Below are 25,541 nucleotides of genomic sequence, written 5' to 3'. Positions count from 1 at the left end.
GAGTTCATATGCAGGGTTTTTAAGGGGAAAAGATTGAATAATGCATTATGAAGACTAACATGCCAGGATAACTGAACAGTACCTCAAGCTGGGCTTCCTCATCTCTTTGCTGGTTGGAGGATTAGCTATGAGAAGAAATATCTTCTAGTATTTAAAACAAACAAAAAACACACTTTACAGAGATAGAATCAAGTGAGAAACAGATGCTTCAGTCAAACTTCCATTGAATGGTGATAACTATAATTTCTTTTTGTTTGTTTTGGGAAATGAATCTAAGGTTCTTGCAAATAAAACTGTCCTGTCTACACAGCAGTTATTACCAAGTTTGGCGACTACAGTGAAATCATAGTTCTTGTATATCAATGGAAAAATGTGACTTGTACTGAACTTTCTAGTTAGTTCCTATTGCGATAACTATGGCCAATACTAAGAAATTTTATCTAATATCTAAGATGAGCATTGTTTAACATTAAAATACTTTTCCTCATTCTACTTTGAAAGTTAAAAGTAAAGGGTCAAAGAAAAGAATAAAAAATAACTTACCATTTAAGCCACCCTCTGATTCTAGAAATAAAATATTTTAATTCAGTTCCACTTAAAAAATAAAAGTAGTTTCTTTACTCTGACAATGAGCACATTAACCACATTTTCACATACAGAAAGCTTAGGTACATTCAACTGTTTACAAGACATGTCTCCATATAATACATTTACATTCATGTGAAATATATGAACTTATAGAATTGTATATGTTTGTGGCTTTTGCATCTGGTACCTTTTAAAATGAACACGTACTATGCTTATTTTCTAAAGTCAATTCATTATGATAATTTAAGGTTAGGAGGGTCTCTACTGAAGGATTTGAATAGCTGCATTCATACGAGAATTCAATAATTTTTCTAAACATAAGCCTCAAACTAAAGCTTTAGCAATTCAAGTTACCTAACTGGCAATGGATGCAATTCTTATCAGGATGTACTGTTTGGTTTACAGTTTAAGTCATTTCAAGTGGTTTATACAATAATTATTTGTGCATCAGGGGAAAGTAAGCACCAAGGATAATAAATATTTTTTCACATCATAGATGAAATCACAATGCAATAATCTCAATTTCCCTTCAAAATGTAATCACTTGAAATGAGCATGTATTTCAAATGCTCAATCTTTAAGTTATCTTAGTGAGATCAAATGATATTCTAGAGGTAAGAATGGAAATGGTAGAAATAGGTGCTATACATAATATCTACTAACAATGGAATTCAGATACTCTTCTTACATTGATTACCTCCATTCTGGAACTCAGTTTTTTAGATCTAAAAAGAACTCTGAAAATAACTAACATTTATAAACTTGTCAACTATATCTTAAAAAGCAACTCTAAAGATGTCTTTCTTGCCAATATATGAAGAAAAATTGTCCTGATGAACAAAAGCACCTTATGGTAAGGAAATATATAAAGAAAATATTTTCTACAAATTAATATACAAATTTATGTGCATAAAGGTATAGTTATCCCAGCTGCATATGTAATATTTTAAATAATACACAATAAAAATTCAAAGCATAGATTGAAAAAATAACCCATATGCCAATACTCCAGTTATTAAATATTGCAGCATATATGTGATCATAACAAACAATTGGGGAAAAAAAGGTTTCTAATCTAAATGGTCAATGAAATCTCTTTGGAAATATGCTTTTTAAAAGTTCCCAGTATGGCCATCAAATTTCAAGCTATAGGTTTTTGCAGCCCAGATGTGATCCTGTGAAAGTGAAAATGTGTACAGAGGCCACCTCACAGGTTCTTCAGCAAACAGCATTACTGTGTGACATTGGCACAGGCCGTCTGGGCTTTTCCGTTCCTCTTCTTTACCACAGGCACACGGTAAACATCACATTCAGAACAACAGACCTTTATCACCATAAGTTTTGCTACTCATAAAATGCTAATAAACACTGTTTTAAACATTTCCAGATCATGACAAAGGCCTTACCTGAATATATACAAAGAATTCTCTAGATGTCATATAACTTTAAATTAATACAGAGATGTATAAGGAGACACAAATTACTTGCTTTGATACTTTTCAGTCAAGGTTTATTACGTGTCTCTTTCTACTGAACACGTGATTTTTTATAAGTATAATGAGTTCCAGCTTCTGCTAAGAAGATTTCATTTTTTTTTCGCAGTGTTTTTTTTGTGTTCATGCATTTCTGTTTTGCTACTCACACCCTTTTTCCGAGATGAGGTATTAGGAACAACCGTACTAGAAGGTCCACTGGGAGCTATACATAAAAAGAAAAACTACTGTTTAGATTTTCACAAGCAATCCAAGTTCAGATAATACAAAACAATCAACAGAAGTTCAAATAACATAAAACAAACTTCTCTTTTTCCCCGCATTCTTCCTGGGAAACTAATTTATTCCATCATTTTTAATTAACATCTAATGTCCTAACAACCTTCAAATTTATACTTCTGGCCCAGGCCTTTTCCCTTACCTCAAGATCTGTATATCCCGTACATCCTACTACAAACCTCTATATAGATATTTGACAGGAAATATAAACTTACCATGTTTAAAACTGAACTCATCATTTTCCCTATAAACATCTATTTTCTTCAGTATCTCCTATCTTACCACTATCTAAAAAGCTGAAAGATTAGAGAACTAGAAACATTCTTGACTTGGGAATCAGCCTTTTATATCCAAATCAACATCAAGCCCCAATGAGTTATCAAAAAGTTATTCTAAGCCAGGTTACACTTTTGTATGGATGGGTAAATTCCTGCCAGACCAATCCTCCTCCTGCAGGTAACAAGTTTAAGCGCAGGATAAAATATGAAAAAAACAACTACCTGAAGACATTGAAGAGTGAACAAAAGCAGGCATATACTAGAAAAGAATCAATATTTGGAAGAAGGGAACAACATGGAGTTAGTCCCCCGTGCCCTTTTTAAAAAAGCTTTAGGCTTAAGGACAGGATCCAGTCTGCCCCATGTGGAATGGCTAAAACTACAACATAAAACTCAGTCCTACTAGCATGAAGAACCAGAAGAAAAGTATTGGGGCAAAAATGGCTGCTTGGAAGTCCAGTGGGGAATCCCAAATCTTTGTGTAAACCCTGACCAAGTGTGTGACTTGAGCAGAGTAAGCTCCTAAGAAGTCCGGCTCAGGCTAAAAGAAGTGAAGTGAAATTTGAGCTGTCAGTCACTTCAGAAGACATAGGTTTGCAATCTGAGTTCAGCCAAGGTTAACTCTTTGCTTTAAAAACAACCTAATACTCTTTGGAGGAACATAAGAGAAACAACAGAGTCCAGTGTTTGTCTAGGATACAATCCAAAATTACTCAGTACATGAAAAACAGGAAATAAACCTTCCTTCTTGGGAATGAGAAAATTTATGAGACCAATCCTGAGATCAGCCAGATTAATAGACAAGAATTTTAAAGCAACTATTTTAACTATGCTCAAGAACAAAGGAAAATATGCTTATAATGAATAAAAATACAGGAAATCTCTGAAGGAAAAAAAACTACAAAGAAGAATCAAAACAAATGTCTAAAACTAAAGAATAAATATAGGAAATAAAATTTCACTGGATGGGTTTAACAGTAGAATAGAGATGACAGGTAAAAGTGACTATCAACCAGGATTTTATTACCAAAAAAAAAGTCCTAAGCATGCCATAGTCAGACTTCTGAGAAGCAAAGATAAAGGGAAAACACTGAAAGCAGGCAGAGAAAAATAATCCATTAACCCACTGCATACATAGGAACAACAATTCAAATTAACAAAGACTTCTCATCAGAAACAAGGGGAATGACAAGATAGTGGAATAACATCCTTAAAATGCTGAAAGAAAAAACTTTCTTCCCAAATTCTCTGTCCAGCAAAACTACCTTTCAAGAATGAAGGTAAAATAAAGATTTTTTTTCAGATATAGTAACAGATCTGAAGTATAAGAAATGGTAAAAAGATTCAGGTTGAAGGGAATGAAACCAGATGGAAACAAACACTTAAAAGAAGAAATAAAGAACATTAAAAATAGCAAATATGTGGATAATTAAAGACTTCTTTCTCTTTTTAATTTCTTTAAAATACATATGACTCTTTAAAGCAAATATCATAACATTATACTGTAGCCTTTATAATACATGTGGAAGTAACACATATGGATAACTATGTGTAAAAGATGGGAAGAAGGGAAGGTAAACACACCTGTACAGCTGGAAGGTTTCTACATTTTATGTTAAGTAGCACAAGATTGACTCGAAGTAGACCACGAAAAGCCAGAAATGTGTATTTACTGCTACCAATAAAAGAATAATGCAAAAAGGTATAGCTAAAAAGCCAATAGATAAGTTAAAGTGAAATTCTAAAAAATACTGAATTAATAAAAAAAAAACAGGCAGGAAAGAATAAAGGAATAATAATCAGAAGGAATAAACAGAAAATATAATAAAAGAGTAGACCTAACTCAACCATATCAATAATTACATTAAATGTTAATGGACTATAAACACTAACTATAAGGGACATATTGTTAGAATGGCCTTTTCAAAAAGCCAAATATATGCTGTCTAAAAAAAATCCCCTTAAATATGAAGACAGTTTGGTTAAAAAAATATACACATGCATGAAGACCTAAATAGTCATTTCTTCAAAGAAGACATACAGATGACCAACAGGCAAATGAAAAGATGCTCATCATTGCTCATTATTGGAGAAATGCAAATCAAAACTACAATGAAGTACCACCTCACACCAGTCAGAATGGCCATCATTAAAAAGTCTACAAATAACAAGTGCTAGCGAGGGTGTGGAGAAAAGGGAACCCTCCTACACTGTTGGTGGGAATGTAAACTGGCGCAGCCACTATGGAATACAGTTTGGAGGTTCCTCAAAAAACTAAAAATAGAGTTATCATATGATCCAGCAATCCCATTCCTGGGCATATATCCGGAAAAAACTATAATTCAAAAAGATACATGCACCCCTATGTTCATAGCAGCACTATTTACAATAGCCAAGACATGGAAACAACCTAAATGTCCATCGACAGATGAATGGATAAAGAAGATATGGTATATATATACAACGGAATACTACTCAGCCACAAAAAGAATGAAATAATGCCATTTGCAGCAATATGGACGGACCTAGAGATTATCACACTAAGTGAAGTAAGTCAGAAAGACAAATACCATACGATATCACTTATATGTGGAATCTAAAATATGACATAAATGAACTTATCTACGAAACAGAAACAGACTCACAGATATAGAGAACAGACCTGTGATTGCCAAGGGGGAGGAGGGGTGGGGGAGGGATGGATTGGGAGTTTGGGATTAGCAGATGTAAACTATTATATATAGAATGGATAAACAACAAGGTCCTACTTTAAATTAAAGCACAGGGAACTATATTCAATATCCTGTAATAAACCATAATGGAAAAGAATATGAAAAAGTATATATATATAAAACTGAATCACTTTGCTGTACAGCAGATATTAACACAACATTGTAAATCAACTATACTTCAATAAAATAAATTAAATATATATATACACCATGCATACAGTAGTCATAAGAAAGCTGAAGTAGCTAAATTCACATTAGATAAAATAAACTTTAAGACAAAGCATTACTAGAAATCAAAGAGGGAAATTTCATGATGATATTGGGGCAATACATTAGGAAGTCATAACAATCAAATGTGTATGCACCTAATAACAGGGTTTCAAAATTCACAAAGTAAAAACTGACCAAATTAAAGAGGGAAGCAGACAATTCCACAATTGTGAGTAGAAACTGCTCTCTAGGCAACTGCTAGAACAATCAGAACCTCCTCTCCCTTGTACATGTTGCCATCCCCCCAAAATGGTAAATACACAGAAGATCTGAGTAACATTATCAACAATCTTGACCTAATGGATACTTACAGAACATCAATACACTATGATGTATTATTAGTGTATTATTAGTGTATAATTAGTGTATTATTCCATAATACACTATGGAATAGCTACATCAATAAACTATGGAATAATTCTTTTTTAGTGTACTTGGTACATTTATTATGCATCTAAAACATAGAGAACAATGTACCATGATTCAAAGAGTATTCAAGTCTTAGGTCTACTGACTACTAGCTACATGAACAGGGACAAGTCATAACCTCTCTGCAACTTTCTTCATCTGTAATGAGCAACAACACAATCAAATATGCCAAGTAAAAACAGAAACAAGCTGATAAAAGATAGTTGAATTTGGTAGTTACAGCACCAGACTGAGAATGGAGAGATTAAAATACTCTAAAGAAAGAGAAAAAAAAATCTTTCAAACAAAATGACTAAAGTGATGCCTTGGCTCAACAGAAAAGCAAAAGAAGACAAGACAGTCCATAAATCAGTTTAGAAAAGTATGAGTATGAAATATATTTTATTAACATATGTGAGGGGAAGGGGGGATAATTAACGGAGGAAAAAAACCCCCAAATATGTAAATAGGCTACAATAACAGAGTTCCTAGAGTCTAATGATCCTACTTAAAAAACAGATCTTACATCTACAAAGCAAGCTATTATTACTCCTCTAATTGTTATATTGAATCCACAAATTCACACACACTCCTAACCTGGTTTGCTGCTTGCTTTAGTACTCTTTATGGTAGCTGCTGGCATTGGGAGGATCTTTGCAGGTGTATATGTATTTAAAGATACTTTTCTTCTTATTATTGGACTGGAACGTGAAGCTGAAGAGGCTGGAAAAAACAAACAAACAAACCCAACATGGTAATTCAATAATTTTCTGACAATTCTATCAAATCTAAACTAACTAGATTACAAATAATTAAATCAGATTGTCTTCCTATATCACCCAGATGAGATTTATCTTCAAGCAAAAGAAATTTAAAGATTTTTTTTTTCTTTCTAATTAAGGTGGGGAGATTGAGAGGTGTGAAAAGGACAAGTAGGTACAATTCTTAAGTATGAAGTCCTCTGGGAAAGGATAGGCTGGAGTGGGGGAGCTATTAGCATGAGCTTTTGGGTTCCTAAACAAGGGAGTAAGGAGATACAAAAGACCGATTTGCCTATTTTTGCAATTTTGGAAGAGGACCTGATAGCAATAAACACTGTGTCTCTGAAAAATCAATATGTGGGCCAATTATGGCAAATGTGCCTTTGGTGGCTGATACCTACACTGAATGAGTATAAATTTCACTGGCAGAAGATCAAAGTAGCCACTAATAAAATAATACACAAGTGATTAAAAAGTGCCTAAAACATCCTATAAAGCACCACATCATTACCTAGCTCTCTTCTGCTTGCATTTTTTATCCTATTATAACTTCCACCTCTAACTTATCCAATTAGTATTCTCACACCTTTTCCACCAACCTGATATTGTCAGTGCCTCATTGTAAGCTATCTACTAGTTACCACAAAATTAATTTTGTCCTAGGTGAGAAAAAAATCTGTGAATGACAGATATTAACAATGTCTTCTCCCTTGTTATGAATGCCACAAATTCAGTATAGTTCTATATTATGATGTTACTTCCTTGACAATCCAGGGAATTAAGTATAAATTACATAAATATATTGTGATTACTAAATATTTATTCTGCAGTTACCCTATAAAATACAGGATTCAGATACTTCCACCATAATTGGAACCCTATTTTCTTTAATCAAAGAGAATGGAAAAACCATACACTTTAGGAGACCTGGGTTTCAGTCTTGCTTGAGCACTAACTGGTTAATTTCCTCAATGGTGTCTCTAAGTTTTCTCTTAAAACAGTAAGCTTTTTTCAAATGAAATCTTAAATAAAACAGATCAAAGCAGATACTCTGATTGAAGCAACCACAGAAGACACAGGCCTAATCACTCAGCATCCTTCTCTTCCTCATGGAACTTCCTAAAACTCTTGGGAATATAGTTTGAAGACCAATGAATTAGATTAACTCTAAGGTTTATCCAACTCTATGAACTGCATTAACTATATTTACTTTCTCATCTAGTTCCCTTAGTAAGTAATGGAATGAAATTTTAAGAGAACTAGAGGGGTTGGGGTACAACTTGTGTCCATAATATAGAGAAGAGTTAATGAGAACTAGATAAGGAATTTAATATCCTTCATTTCATTAATATACCTCAATAATACACTCTGAGGAACTGAATTCACTAACCACAGAAATGAAGCCATCATAAGATAGCAATGCCACAGCATAAACATTCAAAGATTATCTTTTTGTAAATATTCCACCAAAATTCTCTTTCCAAAACAGATGTCATTACTGCTACTTTACCTTTAAGTCATTTACTGAAGATCTGCTAAATTCAAAGCAGCATTAATGCCTACCCTAAATTCTTATTTACTAATTACAGTCTTTCTGTAATCTCTATTTTAAGATTATAAATCCCTGACCCAGGGAAGCACTGAAATGTCAAGTATAAAGAAGGGTAAAAGAGAAAATGAGAATTTATTTACTCAGGTTCTCTACTGTATTCTGAGGAGCAGCATTGTCCATTCTATCAGCTAACAGAGAACATAAAAGGAAGAACATCCTTCAGTTTCCTGACTTTGACTTTATAGCTTGCAGGTTATTTCATTTGGAGTATTATCAATTCTCAGAATGAGACACATTCATATGTACATTTAAAACTGAAACCTACTTCCCCAAACCATTCCTAAAGAGAAACATTTTAGAACATTCACACTAAGATACCACTCCATTACCCTTAATGGTTAAAAGCTGACCTCTACCACCAGATGTGAAAGAGAAAGGCAAAAATGCAGGGGGCACTGTTTGGACAGAATACACTGAATAGAACTCTGTAGAATAATACATTGTGGTTCCCCAGGAAAGGGAAGAGAGTAACAGCAACACATGAAAGTGGCTTTCATCCCAAGACCTCCAATTTCATTCTTGGGAAAAACATATTTACAGCATTCTCCTTACAAAAAGGAGTTGGTATACATAGAAAGTTTGTACCTTTCCTAAGATATGACTAGGACTAGCAAGACTCTTAACTCTAAGCAGAGCATTCTCTTTCAGAATGAATGCTTCCTAAACTGGAAATTCCAATGTGTCAAAGGATCCTACAGAGCTGAAAATGACAACAGCCAGCTGACTTCTCACATCTAAAAAGGTAGCCCTGAACATTTCCCAAACTGAAGTCCCTCAGAATAGTTCTACATGATGTTTAAATGCATTACCAAAAAAGTGTTTTCTCAGCAAGTGAGTTCTGGAAAATGTGGGTATATAGTTTTCTTTATAGAAAGAAGAACCTTAGCTGTTTATATGCTGATGAAACTACACCTCTCGAAAGGGAGGTGGGATATAATAAAGTTTCCAAAACTTACTTAGCCACAACCCCCCCCCCCCTTTTTTTTTTTTTACACAGAGGAATTAACCTCTTCAGAATATTTTCTGCAGAACACAATTTTAAAAACTGTTGACCTAATTTGCTCTCTTTAGTTAAGGGCTCTTTCTGAGTCTATATGACTGCTTATCAAAAGTGGTGAAGGGATGGGCATGTGGCATGTGTAGGTTAATATAGACTGATGTTTTGTCATTTTTAAAAAGCTTATTATAAAATGACATACAATAGGAATGTGAAAATAAGACCAAGACTCTATATTACATGTTGCTGATTTTATTGCTGGGTCTTAGATTTTTCCCCCCTTTCTGTAAAAAAAAAAAAAAAAAAAAAAGTCTTTGCGGAAGAGTCAAGACAACAGCCTGGTACATTGTATATTACACCAAAGAATTCTAAATAATGTTCTTCTCTTTCTCTCCTAGAATTCTATTTACTATCACTATTGAATTTATGTTTTTATAATTATTTTTATATTCAGATAATCTCTATTGCCTAAAAATCAAATAATAATAATAATTTTCCTACAAATTTCAGGGGTCTTCTGTGGAACTTCACTTGATGGAGAAGCAATGGAAGCAAGAAATTCATCCACCTGCTTTAAAGACAGGGCATTGTGAAGAGTTTCTAGAGGACAAATAGATGGCACCATCGAATACAATTCAAAGCCTGAGGGGAAAAAAACAAAAACAAAAACAAAAACAAGAGTTGGATATCTTAAAAATCATTAATTAAAAAGGAAGAAGACCACTGCTTAGAACTAGACAGTTTAGGTCTTTTCAATCTATCACATGCAAACACACGAGATCGCTGAAGTCATGACACCAGATGCTATGCAGTATGGGGTTGGATCAAGATGTGACAAAGATTTCATTTTAAATGTAACCACATAGTACAGCATGCACACAATTTCATTCTGTATTTTGGTAAAATCTAAGAATAATACTTAAAGAAAAAAAACCTGGGGGAATAATAACAGAAAAAAATACAGGTTTTTCAGTTTTTACTTTTTAGAATCAGGTCTATTGATAGGTGAATAAGCTGATGCCATAATGTGTCCCTGATGCCAGAATGCTAAGGTAACTTCTGTTGAAAAACAATTAAGCGATTACTTGTGAAGAGTGATTTTAAATACCTTTCTAGTCATAACAAGGCCAATAATACTCTCTAGTGTGACCCCAAAATAACATCCATTCATTTATGCTGAAATTAAAATTCCAAAACATATTTCACCTACCTTTATTGAATTAACACAATAATTCTATTGTTGGAAATTGCTAGCTGGGTGAAGTCAGGCCAAGTAAAAAGCAATACAAAATACAAATATGTTTGCATCCAACAATGGCACAGAAATACAAAAATTTCATGAAACAAACCATGCAGATACGTATTAATACCATCAGTGAAACAAAAGCACTTAAATATACAGTTTTTTTAAACAAATAGGACATAGGTTATTCACTTTTTATAAATATTGCCTATTTATTTAAACTTTATTCAACTGAATGGATTTTAAAATTGCTTTTATATACAACTAAAATAACAAGTCTTTCTGCATGTACTTTTTCAAAAATTTAAACTAGTTTTCCTTCGAAAGAAATACTTTTAATGTTTAGTTTCTACATAAAGTCTAATATTCTTAACTTAAAAGTAAAAATTAATTAAACTCAAATAGACTGGAAAACTCTCTGCTTCAACAGGCATGTGCTCATTTTAACACTGACTGATATTTATTTAATTTTGGGAGAAAATACTGACCCAAGAACTGTCTAATTCTTAGTTGCAATAGGGAAACTGGTTAAAAGAGAATCTAATCTTTCAATGAAAACAACAAATCCTTTGATTAACAAAACTGGTATGTTTGATTTTCAGGTGCAAACCAAAGCATGACAGAACATTACATATACTTAAAACAAAACAAAACTATAATACCATAATAGCAGCTAAAGCACCTACGTTAAGCACTAAAGAAATTAGGCTTCCACAAGTACTACATTTCTTTAAAAGTACAAGATTCATGCAAATAAGCGCAAACCCTTTCCTTGCATTACGCTAAACTTAACACTGTGGCTTTTTTATCCTTTCCTCAGAATGTTTATAAGTCTTTTGTAACAACTATTTTCTTGCACTTGCCTGTTAGATTTTATAACAGGCAAATGACAATATAATCAAGTCCCTTTGGACTACATCTTTTTCCATCTATCCTTAGTAAACTTTTTCTTTAATGCACAGTGAAAGGGTTAGCGCAGCAGTTTAAAAAGCCACCCTGCTGTCATGTTTAGAAGCTATAAAAACATACCACTGGAGCCTAGAAATTCCACAGAGGAAACGGACCAGCACCTATAGAGGTGTAGGTGTTCTGCACAGAGGCCCAGAAAGTAAGGTAAAGCACTGTCAGAAGATACTTGTTTCACCATGTTCTTTGAACTAAAGATGAAGGGGAGGGGTAAGTCCATAATACGTGTTAAGATGGAAAAAACATGAAAGTTAAGGAAAATAAAAAGAAAGAGTCAAATGACAACTCATAGGACAGATAAGACAACACAGCATAAAAAAGAAAATTTGAAACCCATAAGAAATATTTATAGAATTGAAAGGGATGCATTTTATATGCATCAAGTCACACAATGTGTGGAAAATCCACATTTTGTAAAAAGTCTAAACCAAAAGAATATAAAATTACTCTATTTTCTGTTAAACTTAACAAAAGCTTTTTTTTTTTTAAGCTTCAGTAAACAAAGATTTCTCCTATATAAAACTTGCAATACTGGCTATAAACACATAAGCATTTTCTACAAAAACTATAGTCAGTCTTAAAGCTTCAATGTCTCTTCTTTAGAATTTTGTTACTCCGGTTTTCTTGTGACTTCGGTTTTTCTTGTGACTTCAGTTTTTCTTCTAAGAAGTTCTTATGCATGTGGGTTCTTTAGAAGCTGCAGCTGTATCAAATAAGGATCTTTTTCTTCAAAAAGTAGCATTTAAACAGCTACAATGGAGGGAAAGCACATTTAGCTTTAAGGCTAAATTTTCACTTGTTGAGGATTAGATCTTCTTACTCCACCTTCAAGAAGTATTAGTGCACTGTTAACTCAGGTGTGCTGTTAAAGGATCCAGAAGGAGAAGAATGGCTATAAACTTGTGTTCAATCCTTGAGCTTCATAATAGTTTCTGAAAGACCTGACTTGAGTTTTTGAAAGACTTACTTGCAATTAAAAAGAAAAAGAAAAAAAAATTGCATGGATAAAAACAACTTCATTCCGAATAAAGCAAAACATGTGTATGTTTTCTTTTAAATTCTTTGATTCTGAGTTATTTAAAAATGATTAGTAAATATTCCCTCTTGTCCCACATGAAAAAAATCTCTATGTAAGAAAGCTGTAATAGTGCAAAATTCAGCTTATAAATAATGGCCACAAAACCTTCCTGTTCAGCCTCAAAAACTGAATTTAATTGAACTGGTTGTCTAGATTTTTAGCCTAGTCTTCTTCCTATCAGGAGCCCTCCCAATTCTAACAAAAAGCAATGGTACCCCCCCAAAATTGGTTGCTTGACAGCTGCAAACCATATTGCCACATGAGGACAAAGTGAATGCTGAATGAAGTTTTCAGAGTGCTCCAGACCAAGTTGGGTTTTGCTTTAGACAGCCAGGGATAAATAATGTTACACAGTGAAACCTGCATCCCCTAGTTCCCAAGAAGTTTGCAAAGACACATCTCATTTGGCTATTTGACAAGTGTGGTTCTGTATTTTTGTTAAATAGCTCAGTGAAACAACCATGTGATCATGGTTGGGAGAACTGGAAGATTGGGAGTGACCTATATACAACAATATGTATAAAATAGATAACTAATAAGAACCTGCTGTATAAAAAAATAAAATAAAATTCAAAAATTCAAAAAAAAAGAAAATAAATTAGGAAGAAAAACACATTAAAATTATTAAGAATTAAAAAGAAAATAAATAATACTAATTGTATTTTTTAAATTACGTAGATTGATCACTTGAGAAATCAGAAGGAATTTTTAGGTGCTAATTAAGTATTAAAACTCATCATCATCGTGGTCATTTAAAAGTTTGATGAGTAGTGCTAAATTATTGTGTAAATTACAGATGAAAAAGGGAGCTAGACAGTATCAATATTTTGGGTGAATAATAAGTTAGAATTGTATGCCAATTGAAATTAAGGACTGAGAAAAGAATGATACTGTATACCCCACATATTTTGAAACAGAAGAAAAATAAAAAAGGATGAAGCAGGGGATTATCTTTTAAAATAAAAGCAAAACGTACCATTGGTTGGGTGTCGAGCAAATGAGATAGAAAACCTTTTAACAGCAGAACCGCGTGTGGCGTCTGAGAAAGAGAAAAACAGGTACCTGAAATTCGTAACAGCTACCAAAAGAAGGACACTTAAAAAAAGAGGAGGAAAAACAAATATATAAGGAGGTTAGAATTAGGTGACATGCAGAAGGGACAATGAGAGAGGGAAATAAGCCAAAAACTGGTTAAAAGAAGTAAATGGCTTGATGACAGAGGCAAAGTGTTTAATGAAATATACAAAAGAAAGAAAAGCAGGATGAGCTGGCCATTCTGGGAAAGCCATGTTTTACTGAGTAAAATAAATTTGTGGATACATGAGAAAAAGTTTCAAATAAAGCTAATTCAGAAAGGACTAATAAACACTCCTATTAACAAAAGGGGCAAGCTTCTGTGAGCCTCAAGAGATGTTCTGAATACTATAATTTAAGGTGTATTAACAATAATGAGAGGATTTCCTTCTACTAGGGGTCCTAAAATATTCTCATCTTATGTTTATTCTTATAAAAATATTGCCAATATGATATTTTCTTCTACTTATAAACATTCCATTCACTTTATTTATTTAGATCAATACTAGTAAATAAAATAAGGTTTAATAATGAACAAACGTTTAAAAGATCAAAGAAAGATTTACTCTTTATAATATGGCTTATCAACTATTTAAAAGAAGAATACACATGATGTAGTTCTAAATTTCATATTTCAGTGAAATACTCACTGAACAAGTACTGTTAAGTCTAACTACAATTAACTGTTTGATGAAACATGGACCCAAGTAGTGAATAACAGAGCACTGATAGTCACTTAGGCAAAGGGTGCTAGGATTCCACTTGCATCAGTCAGTGGCCTTAGGCTTGCCTTTGAGAAATATCGTATGCTCATGGGTGTGTGCATGGGTGTAGGTATGAATCTGTGTGTGCATGTGTGCACATACCATCTATGCAGCCAGAAGAGGTCAGCTTTTTACGATGAGTACGAGCATAATCCTGTAGGTTAGGTGCGCTTGAAGAACCCCCGAGCACCGAGGTGCTAAACAGGCCCGCACAGTGAGACCCTGATGGGAGTTAGAGAAAATACATACAACAACGGGTGTTCTTCTATTCACATTGGGAATTCATGCAGCATGCAATAACATGGCTCTTACCACACATATTTGGCAGTGTCCTGAACAGGCTCACAATTCACTTTTAATGTCAACTTAATACAATCACCACCACCATTTATCGTATGTACAAATGGAGGCATTTTACACTGGAGAAAATGTTCTTTGAGGAAAATAATATGCCCACACAGTAATTAGATATATACATATTTAAAAAAACGCTATCATAAAAATTAATTTAGGATGATAAGGAATTCTGTCAATCAATTTGCATGAGCAGGCCATATAAAAAAACTTCTCCTAGCATAAATTAAATCATACTAAATCAATATTTTTGAATGTATATCTGTAAATGAAGAAGCTTTCCTGATGCCCTTGAATTTGAGTTATCAATATCTATTATGAAATTTGTGAGAAGACCAGGTGAAACAATTCCTTTTAAGTGGTCATTCAGGCCTAAATCACTCTAAATTCCTAATACTTAAATGATTTAAGATCTTAATTAATAAGACCCCAATCTGATGCTTAACTTGTAGTAAAAGTCTTTATACCCAAGTAAAACTTTTACCACTGGGTAAGGATTAAGTAAATTTTTATCAGATACATTATGATACATAAAGAAAGGAGTAATATATATATATATATATATATATATATATATATACACACACACACACACACATACGTGTGTGTGTGTGTATATGGCAAGACACTGTGGGAATATCAAAAGGTATCAAATTAACATATATGTAATTAAAGAGAGATTTTTTCAAGTATGTAGGCATCAATGGACAGTTCATAAACTTAGTATAGAGATCATAGTACATACATAGTCGAAACATAATGAAATTTATTTATGCTGTTATTAAACTGATTTAGACAACTATTTACAGAAAATAATATGTCATTATCTCATGTAGTTCATCTATCATGAGCTTAAAACTAAAATAAGTTTAGAAAGGTCTTTTTCAATGTTGCTTTGCTTGAGTGTTAGCAAAGAAACAATTATGTTCTATAGGTCAATAAAGAATTAACATTGTCACTGTACATTAGTTTTGCTTTGGCTTTCCTTAAAAGATGACCAAAACCAAAAAGATAATTAATATACCCAGATAGGGTTTGAAACACTCCCCACTTAAAAAATTTTTTAATCAGCGTAGTAGATTCTTTTTGTATGCAATAGCATATTTTCATCTTTATCAGCTGGGAAAAATGAAGTTTCCTTCCTAAATTAAAACATGTTGGGATTTTAACTTATAGAATACAAGATTAAAAATGAGCACTGGCAATTAGACTAAGTAGTTTACATTATGGGCATTCAAAAGGGTTATGAAACAAAATTAATGCTATTTTGTATTTATTTCATCAAAACTTTATATTTTGAGCTTTATGACTCAACATTTCTGAATTAGTGTATGTTAAATAAAAACTAAAGCATAGCATTTGGTCATGCTTTCACCTCTGAAGAGTTTTACATGTGTGCAAAATAGTGAGTTTAAGGTTTGGAATACAACTTCCTTTAGACCACATACCTACAGTAGGGTTCTGCTTCTGTTCTACAAGAGTTCTTGGTGTTCGCAAGTAATTAGCATTTTCAGATACAACCTGCACAAGGAAAGCAAAATAAATGAACTAAAACAGTAAAATAAATTAAAAAGTCCATACTTCATTTGCAGCCTGTTCCAGACAGACAAAGGTTAATAAGCTGTATGATAAATATTAGTAGAAATACACAAATTATGAAAGATCATGCAAGATCCCCTTCTGAAGGGAGTCCATTTCATATGAGGTCCTTGCAATGAAGTGGTGCGAAGCAGGCATTCAGAATTAAATATCATGTATGAAACAAGACAGATGAAAAGAAACAATTAATAGACTGATAAAATTTCACTCTCTCTTAAAAGAAGCCAAATGCCCACTCTTAAACGGCTCCTGTATTTGAAGGGGGAAAAAACAATCACAAACAAAAGAAAGGACAGACAGACTGTTGAGATCACCATACAATTACTGATCCATGCACAGGCTTTATCAGAGTAACCTTTAAATATTCACAGCCTTAATGGATACCATAATCCCTTTTCCTATAATCAATGCATTATATTTCCAAAAGGAAATTGCTGAAATTCTTGGAAAAGTCACGTGTAAGAGCAGACCTTCCATTGTGAAAAAACAGAAAACCAAAAAAACCCATAGTATTTTAAGTTTCCAAATGTCATCACAAAAAGTCCTCCTGAAGTAATTTTATTTTGACCCCTTTTGTTGGGGCATATTGTTGATGGGCACATATACATTGTCCCCTTTTATCTTAAAGAGAGCATTAAGATATTATACAACTAAAAAAACCCCATACTGTATGTAATTATTAGATACTTCCAGATAATAGAAAGCGAGGGAGAGAACCATCAGTATTAGATGTATCCTGCTAATTAACACAGGGCCACATAAATTTTGATATTTAAAAAAATGTTTACATTCTCAGCAAATTCCAAATGGAATCTGTTTTTCAATTATGGGGGAAAAGGTTATTAAATTTTCTTACCATAAAATTATGTAATTTCATTTCTGAATATTTTAAAGAATACATAAGTCAAAAAAAGATTTTTTTACATTTAAAAAATTTTAATTAACAAGCTAAAGTTCCAGGAGTATAAAATTTATTGACTAATTTTAAAATCCTGGATATTTAAAACCCCCCCAGTAAAAATGTTAAACACATGCAATGTAAGTGGTTTCTTTCCCTCAAATATTGTGAGACATTACAAGCATTTTTAAGTGAATTCAAAATTTAAAAACAGAAGGATTTACTCTGATGTAAAATATAAGGGATTAGATGTCCTCAAAGACAGCTGTTTGTTGCTCTGAATACGGGGAGGAAAAATGTTTAATGAAGTAAAGTTTAAAAACCTGTTGCCATGAGCCAAAAATACTGGATGTGAAAGCCAATGATTTGGGGGAGACAGGGGAAGAAGTGATTTGTTCCCCTGATCTGCGTCTTCGACGCCCAGTACCCACACCACTGGTGTAATGCAGCCAGGTACCAGTACCCTCTGGGCTAGACACACTCAGGGGGCTCTCTTCCTGGAAGTGAGAAAGGGGCAAAAAAAAAAAAAAAAAAAAAAAAGCAGAGCATGCAAAGTTAGATACAACAGAGCCAAATGATCAGAAAGAAAAAAAAATACAGTTTGTTTGCATTTGTTTATCAATTTTTAAAAAACTATTAAACAGTAATTTGGGAGCCAAATATTTTAATATTTGAGAAATTGATAGGAATCACTTATAAATCTAATTGTGAGTAATAATGATTATGAGAATTACATTACTATCTTAAATATACAAAATATTTATACTGCTTAATAGTTGTCGCTTCCCTCTTAGAACTGGAAAGATTTTAACAATTTTTAATCTTAGCAATGTTAAAAATATGATATTCAAGAGGTTTTATGCTATACTGGGCAAACTTTTCAACCCAAAGCACTAAAGAATCCTGCAAAGGGTTAAAGAGACTTCATTGTATATATGTATGAAAGGAAATCTGTCTGCCAGACCAAAAAAATTAGAGATCATAAGATGGAGGATTCAAATTGCACTTGTTTACACTTTCAAGCTATCTATTTATTTACCCCCTCCAAAGATTATTTATAGAGTTCAGTAGGCAAAACATGCAGCAAACATTCTCATTTTACATGTTTGCATGTTCAGGTTTCAGACAGTGAGGACAGAGTAAAATCTACTTGCACAAAATGAAGAGAATAGTCTTTTTCTCTGTATGTCTTTTGGAAGTACAAACTTCTGATATCCATGGAGATGATGGACGCTGGAAAAAGTCTTCAAGGTTTTACTTGAATAATTTACCTTATAGAAGTAAAAGTTTAGCATGGCATAGAAATAATCTCTTGAAAGCAACTATTTAAGTATTTACGAGAAAAAGGTTTATAAATGTGTTCTGCGTTTTAAGAGTTAACAAAGGGCAGTGATTTTGTTGAAGATTTCACAAATACAGATGAGGTGCAAAATGAAGACTCAGAATACGTTTGACTGTATCAGTGTTACAGACTTCTTCTGGAGTTCAGAAAAAGGTTTAATGGTGAAATTCTGAACAGTCTGATGAATTGCAGATTGCTTTGTTCAACAACACCAAAATCACTGCCCTCACACAAATGGTATTTTAGGTTACATTAATAAATGTCATTTCCCAATTTTCTGAAATTAAAGATAACTGAACATAACCTCAGATTTCTCATTCTTAAATTAAGCTATAATAGAACAAATAATTCCAAATTCTACGATTGTTAATCATCCTCTTTTATATTGGGTTGGCCGAAAGAGCACACGGAAAAACCGGAACGAACTTTTTGGCCAACGCATAATTAACTTAAAATATCCCATTCACGGGAACCCTAACTAGTATACATTTTCCATTGTAAAATTACAACAATCTATTTTATTGAGATGTTTTTCCTATACATAATTGTCAAATTGGGACACATACATTTGAAATTTGAGAATCAAAAGCACATTCGTTTGGATAATTTGGGGCTATAGAAATGAGCATAATTCTCATTTGTTGGTGTTTATGTTCTTACTCACCAACTGCTAGATGTTATACCTAACTCTTAAGATTGGCATATTTAATCATCAACAAAAAATATTTTTCTAATTAAAAGTTGATGGTTCTTCCTATCTTATACTTTTACTTGAGCATTTAGAAAACATTTATAAGCACTGATCTCAAATCAGTGCTGGGGGAATCATCCTATAGAGAATATAAATAACCCAAAAAGAAGGTATTCAGAGTATAAAAATGTATATAGATGTTAAAGATTTACTTAAACTTTATTCCAACTGCTCAACTTTCCTTTTAAATGTTATTTTAGTAGTTATTTAAATGTTATTTTGTTAGTGAGCATAAGAATTAGCCTAAGTTATTTCATTATAGACCTTAATACAAAGGTAAATTTTTCAACCATGGCATCAAATTTTCAAATTCCTATACTGACTTTTGCAATCAGGTTAACAATTCAGAATTTCACATCTTAATCTACAGTGTCATTGGAATCAGTTGTTGCTGAAGCATCTCTGGCAATTCCTCACTACTTTTAACCAAAAATTATTCCTGATCCATTAAATCAGACTTCTAAAAAAGTTCTTTATTAGAATAACTTAAAGTGACAAGAAAATAATGGATCAAGTCTTTGAAAGGTCTTATTTTACTATTTCTATTCAACTTTGCTATGAAAACTATACAGCTCCAAATTCTAAAATTAATCTTTGTATTTTCTAACTGCCTCTATATTTTAAAAAATTTATTTGAAAAATAAAGTTGACAATTAAAAATCTGTTAGGTTCCCAAGCTTGATAATTAAAGCTGTATTTTCTTTTCTGTTTTATTAAAATATAGTTAGTTTACTTAATAAAAGACATGCTCTGATATATACTTACTTCATTTGCAGCCATCTTCCTAGATCTTGGAAGTGGAGACTTCCTGTGTATATGAATTGGCTCTGATACCATAGGTTTAAACAATATCACAGCTCGATCAACCTCATCTTTCTTAGAAGTATGTGGCTCATCATCACTATCAATTTTAAAAGATCTCCTGCCTTCATTCTGTGCAGAAAGAATATAACATAATAAAATTCAGATAAAACAAATCAATCTCTTCAGATGAACAAATTCAACCACCAACTGGTGTAGTCACTTGCAGTACATATACAAGTTTGTTTATTCAAGTGAATTAATAATTGAATTCTTATGACAGCCTAGTATTATTCTGGATATTGTAAGACAGATGATAGAGTTCCCGACTTCAAGAAATACATACTCTTTGGATAAATTAAACCATAAAACGACAATAAAAAGCCATATAAAACAAAGTACTTGATTAAATTTCATCCAATGCCCAAATAAATAAGCAATAATAATAAATGACAGTAAGAAAAAAGAGATCAGTTTTGTTACCAGTAATGCCATCAACTCAACCACAAACTGAAACAGTATCTGAAGTTATAAATTTTAGAAAATTCAAACTCTATGCCAAATATTTCCAACAAATGTGATGACTGCATACTTAAATAACAACCATTTGATGACTCACTGAATATTTAGTTAGTATGTACCATATGCCAAGACACAGATGAATAAGATACTGTCTCAAATTATAAGACTCTCACAGTATAGTACAGAAAACAGATATGTTTTAAAAAGTTACACTAAATATCCATCTAAATAGAACGGGTAGGGCTTCCCTGGTGGCGCAGTGGTTAAGAATCTGCCTGCCAATGCAGGGGACACAGGTTCGAGCCCTGGTCCGGGAAGATACCACATGCCGCAGAGCAACTAAGCCCATGTGCCACAACTACTGAGCCTGCGCTCTAGAGCCTGCATGCCACAACTACTGAGCCCGCATGCCACAACTACTGAAGCCCACACGTCTAGAGCCCATGCTCCACAACAAGAGAAGCCATCACAATGAGAAGCCCACACACCTCAACCAAGAGTCACCCATGCTCGCCACAACTAGAGAAAGCCCGCGCACAGCAACGAAGACCCAACGCAGCCAAAAATAAATAAATAAAATAAATAAATTTAAAAATAAATAAACAGGACGGATAAATTGGGTAAATTACACTAAAATACATATTTTAAAGCACTAAGAATGGGCAAACTAAAACTAATTACATCAATGAATCTTATGAACGTACGTTAGCTAAAAGAAGCCAAGCAGAAATACATAAAAACCTTCATCAAACTAAGGGGTATAGAAAATAAAGATAAACTTCTTCAACCAGGTAAGGGATATCTAAAAACTTGAAACAATCATCACAATTAATAAATCACTGAAAGACAAGAGTGCCCACCATCACTAAATCTATTCAATATTTTGCTGGACATTTGTAATCATTCACAGATACGATCATATACATAAAAAATTCAAATGACTCTATGGATAAATTATTAGAATGAATAAACAGCATGCAGTAAGGTTGTTAGTTGTAAAATCTCTATATAAAAATGAGTTAAAATTCAATATGAAAATAGCAAACAGAAAATGAAATTTAAATAAGCCATTTATGATAACATAAAGAATTTAGGAATTACTCTGACAAAGTAAATACAAGACATTAAAAAAAGTCCTAATTTTATCAAGAACATATAAAGAATAGTTCACTAAATTCAGAGCTGTATACCAAGTCCTTGGACTAGAAGATTCAATTCTGTAAAAGTGTTATTTCTCTCAACACTGATCTGCAGAGTTTATGTAATTTCAATCAAAATTCCAAAAAGTTCACTTTGAAACATGACCTTTTGCTTTAGTTTGGGAATGCACAAGGATGATACTAAGGATGCTTAGTATCAACACTTCTACTCAACACCATACTAGTCCTAGCCAGTAGCACTTCACAAAAAGCATATTCAAATGACCAATGAATATAAGAAAAGGTACTAATCCTTATTGGTCGTGAGGGTAATGTAAATTTAAGCCACAACAAGATATCACTACATAGTCCCCAAAATAGCTATATTAAAAACACTAATCATACCAAGTGCTGATAAAGATATGGTAGTATCTTTGGAAAGTTATTTAACTGTATTTTAAAAAGTTGAACATATGCATACCCTATAACCCAGCAATTTTACACCTACATATATATCCAAAAGAAATGTGTACGTATGTTCAGAAAAAGACCTGAACAAGAATCTTCATAAAAGCATCCATCTTCAAACCTTGAACTGGAAACAAATCAGATGATCATCATATTGAAATGGATTAATAAACTGCACCATATTTATTTAATGTAATCCTACATGGCAACAAAAATGAAGAACAGATGAATCTCAAACACATAATGAAAGAAGCCAAACCCACTCTCCGCCCCAAAAAAGCACATATTTTGTGATTTCATTTGTGATCATAAAGTCCAAAAATAGACAAAATTAATCTATGGTGCCAAAAGTCATGATAGTAGGTAACTTTGGGGAGAAGGCAGGGAGGTTGTGAGACAGAGGGGGCACAACTGGTTCTTCTAGAATGATATTCTATCTATAACCTGGCTAGTTGTTTTACAATTGTGTTCATTTTGTGATATATCATTAAATTACACACTTATGATTTAGGTATGTTTACGAATATGTATTATAGTTTAGTAAAAAAAGTTTAAAGCTGAGTACATATTTAACTTTTGTAAGGTTAAAAATTAAAATGCAGTAATTCATAACAAGTGCTTAGCACAGTAAAGAATGGACTAGTCCTCAAGTAGGACCTGGGGACAAAAACAAAAATTATAGTTATCCATTCTAAGTACTGATCTTAAAAATCCAAAAAATCTAGAGAAAAGATAAAATATAAAATTCTAATATGCGTAAAAATGTTGTCTACCCAAATCATACTTCAAGAAATTTAAACCATCTTGCTACATAGTTGAGATAAGAATTATAGTACATAATAGAAAATTCTTAAAGAAACCTCATTTATATTTAGAACTATAGTAACTAAGCAATGAAAATTTCATCTTCATTACCTCCCTTGAAGCTGGTCTATATCCATAGCCAGATGGTAAATTTTTGTCTTCTTCACATCCTTTGGCTCCTGGACTAAAATGTAATTCAACATGAAAGCGTTCCTCAGAGGAAAGATCCTAAAAAATATTACAGAACACTTTCAAAATGAGAAACTTCGAATTATTTATTTACCTCTGGTAACACACGCAAATCAAGACTCTGTTACCTTGTTAGGATCCTCGTAAAGCATGATAACAATCTGAGTCATGTAGTTGAGTTCATTGACAACATTTAAATAATCCATAGCTCGTTTCCACTGTTCATCCTTTGATTCCTGAACAAAAGGTAAATGGTAAGCATTTTCTCATATTATGTTACTTTAAAACCACTTTATTTTCATTATGGTAATTTGTTTAATCCTGATTGATACCACACAAATGAGGTGAATACTTATACACACAGTCTTTCAAAATAACTCCACTCATTTAAATCTCAATAAATTACTTAAGCTTAAATAAATTAGTTTTAAAATCTCTAAGCAGTAGTATTAGACACTTCAGTGGTAATTTTTTTTAAAAAATAACTCAAAGTAAAAATAAAGAATCTCTTGAAATATGATACCTATAACTGAATTCTAAGGGTAAGGGGCAGTTGTTAACCTTAAGTCCCAAAGTAACTAATATAGTGTCATGCTTCATAAACAGAATACTATCGCATAAAAGTAGTAAATATCCCTCATTAACACTATAGAGATATTTTAAAACAATCAGCAGGAGGAGGCATAGGCAGATTCTTAAAACCATCTCCTTCACCACCCCACCTGCATTTAGAGAATCAATGGTCTTTAAACATGTAATTAAAGAGCATCAGAACTGAAAGGGATCTTAGAGAACATGTATTACAAGCATTCAAAGTAGAAAATTCTATCTGAAAAGGCAAAACTATTCAAAGTTCAAACTCTACAGTCAATAGTCAACAGGGTCCACTTAGACCTTATGTACATGAGAGATAATAGCCTTCATTTTATGTCATAAATATTACAAATACAGAAAAGCATCCAACAATTTTTTTGTATACAGTAAGATATACAATATTTTGGAATTTAGTATGGAATATGCTTTGTTTTAAAAAAATAAAATTTGAATGCAAAAGCCCAAACTCAAGACCACATGCTGATTACCTATTTTTTTAAAATTCAGCACATATTTCCTCCTTAAATTTAGACATTATATATCTCTGAGGAAGCATTCCACTTCTGAAGTTTTTGGAAAAGTAAAGTTAAAGCCACATCATGTAATTTGTGTAATTACATGTATTCTTAGCTTTATTTCAGCAAATGGCTATTCATACCTCTAAATGCTCTAGAGCAGTTGCTCCCAACTTAAGCAACACTCCAGAGTACAAACTCCATCTGTGTGTGTTTGTGTGTGTATGTCTATGTCTGTGTTTGAGGAGGGGATGTGTGCAAAGATGTATATACTTTTTTTTTCAAAATTGATAGGAAAAACATAAATTAGCATAGCATTACTGAGTTTCACTAGGTGTGAATTATTATAAGTGATGGGTTTTAATTAAATACTAAAATTTTTCAAGATTGAAAAGATCTATTAGACTCTGTGATATGGCATTATTAATAAGAACACCATCTAATATCTAATTCAGTGGTGCAGTTACAGACTTTGCTAGGTCTGCTGTAATGAACAAATAAAATTACATATTTTGTAGCATCTTCCTGAATACAAGTAATATGCAAGAATTCATAAAAATCTTTTTTTTAACAATTAAGGATCATTAAATATATTCCTTGAAATCTTGTTTATAATCTTATTTCCTTAACAAACCTTTTTAAAAGTCTATTATGGAGAGATAGATTTTACCAAGTCTACATTGAAAAATGAAAAATTTCAACTGGGAAGAGACCAAACAAGGTTTTAAGTATATTAGCTACAGGCTCTTATTAGGATAATATGAGTTGGGATAATTAATTATAGTTCAAATAAATTTTTAAAAGTTTTAAAATTAGAAAACAGGACATCATTTTGGTATAGATCTTAATTTTCACTTTAGTAAGCACATGTAATTTTTTTAAACCCCAGATTTTTATGAGAATGGAGTTGTTCAGCTTTTGTTTTAGAAATGTAGCTGAATGCAATATATACTCAACAAGCTTTCATTCTACTGCCACCACCCTAAGTCTAAACTACATCATCTTTCTTTAGATCACTGTGA

The 25,541-nt window shown here is 32.5% G+C and overlaps 1 protein-coding gene across 1 annotated transcript in view; it reads right to left on the bottom strand.

Annotated features, from left to right (window-relative positions):
* Positions 1–562: 562 nt before the first annotated feature.
* Positions 563–25,541, bottom strand: part of PPIP5K2 (diphosphoinositol pentakisphosphate kinase 2) — an 80,474-nt gene continuing 55,495 nt past the window's right edge. Inside the window, 10 exon segments of the mRNA XM_036846262.1 lie at positions 563–2,286; positions 6,646–6,771; positions 9,920–10,060; positions 13,682–13,744; positions 14,646–14,765; positions 16,346–16,418; positions 17,718–17,891; positions 20,253–20,420; positions 23,333–23,449; positions 23,539–23,646. Of these exon segments, the coding sequence (XP_036702157.1) occupies positions 2,174–2,286; positions 6,646–6,771; positions 9,920–10,060; positions 13,682–13,744; positions 14,646–14,765; positions 16,346–16,418; positions 17,718–17,891; positions 20,253–20,420; positions 23,333–23,449; positions 23,539–23,646 (1,203 nt within the window). The 3' untranslated portion in view covers positions 563–2,173.

The sequence above is a fragment of the Balaenoptera musculus genome, chromosome 3 (genome assembly GCF_009873245.2).
Source record: "Balaenoptera musculus isolate JJ_BM4_2016_0621 chromosome 3, mBalMus1.pri.v3, whole genome shotgun sequence".
Taxonomy (NCBI): domain Eukaryota; kingdom Metazoa; phylum Chordata; class Mammalia; order Artiodactyla; family Balaenopteridae; genus Balaenoptera; species Balaenoptera musculus.
This window is presented reverse-complemented; position numbering and strand designations above follow the sequence as displayed.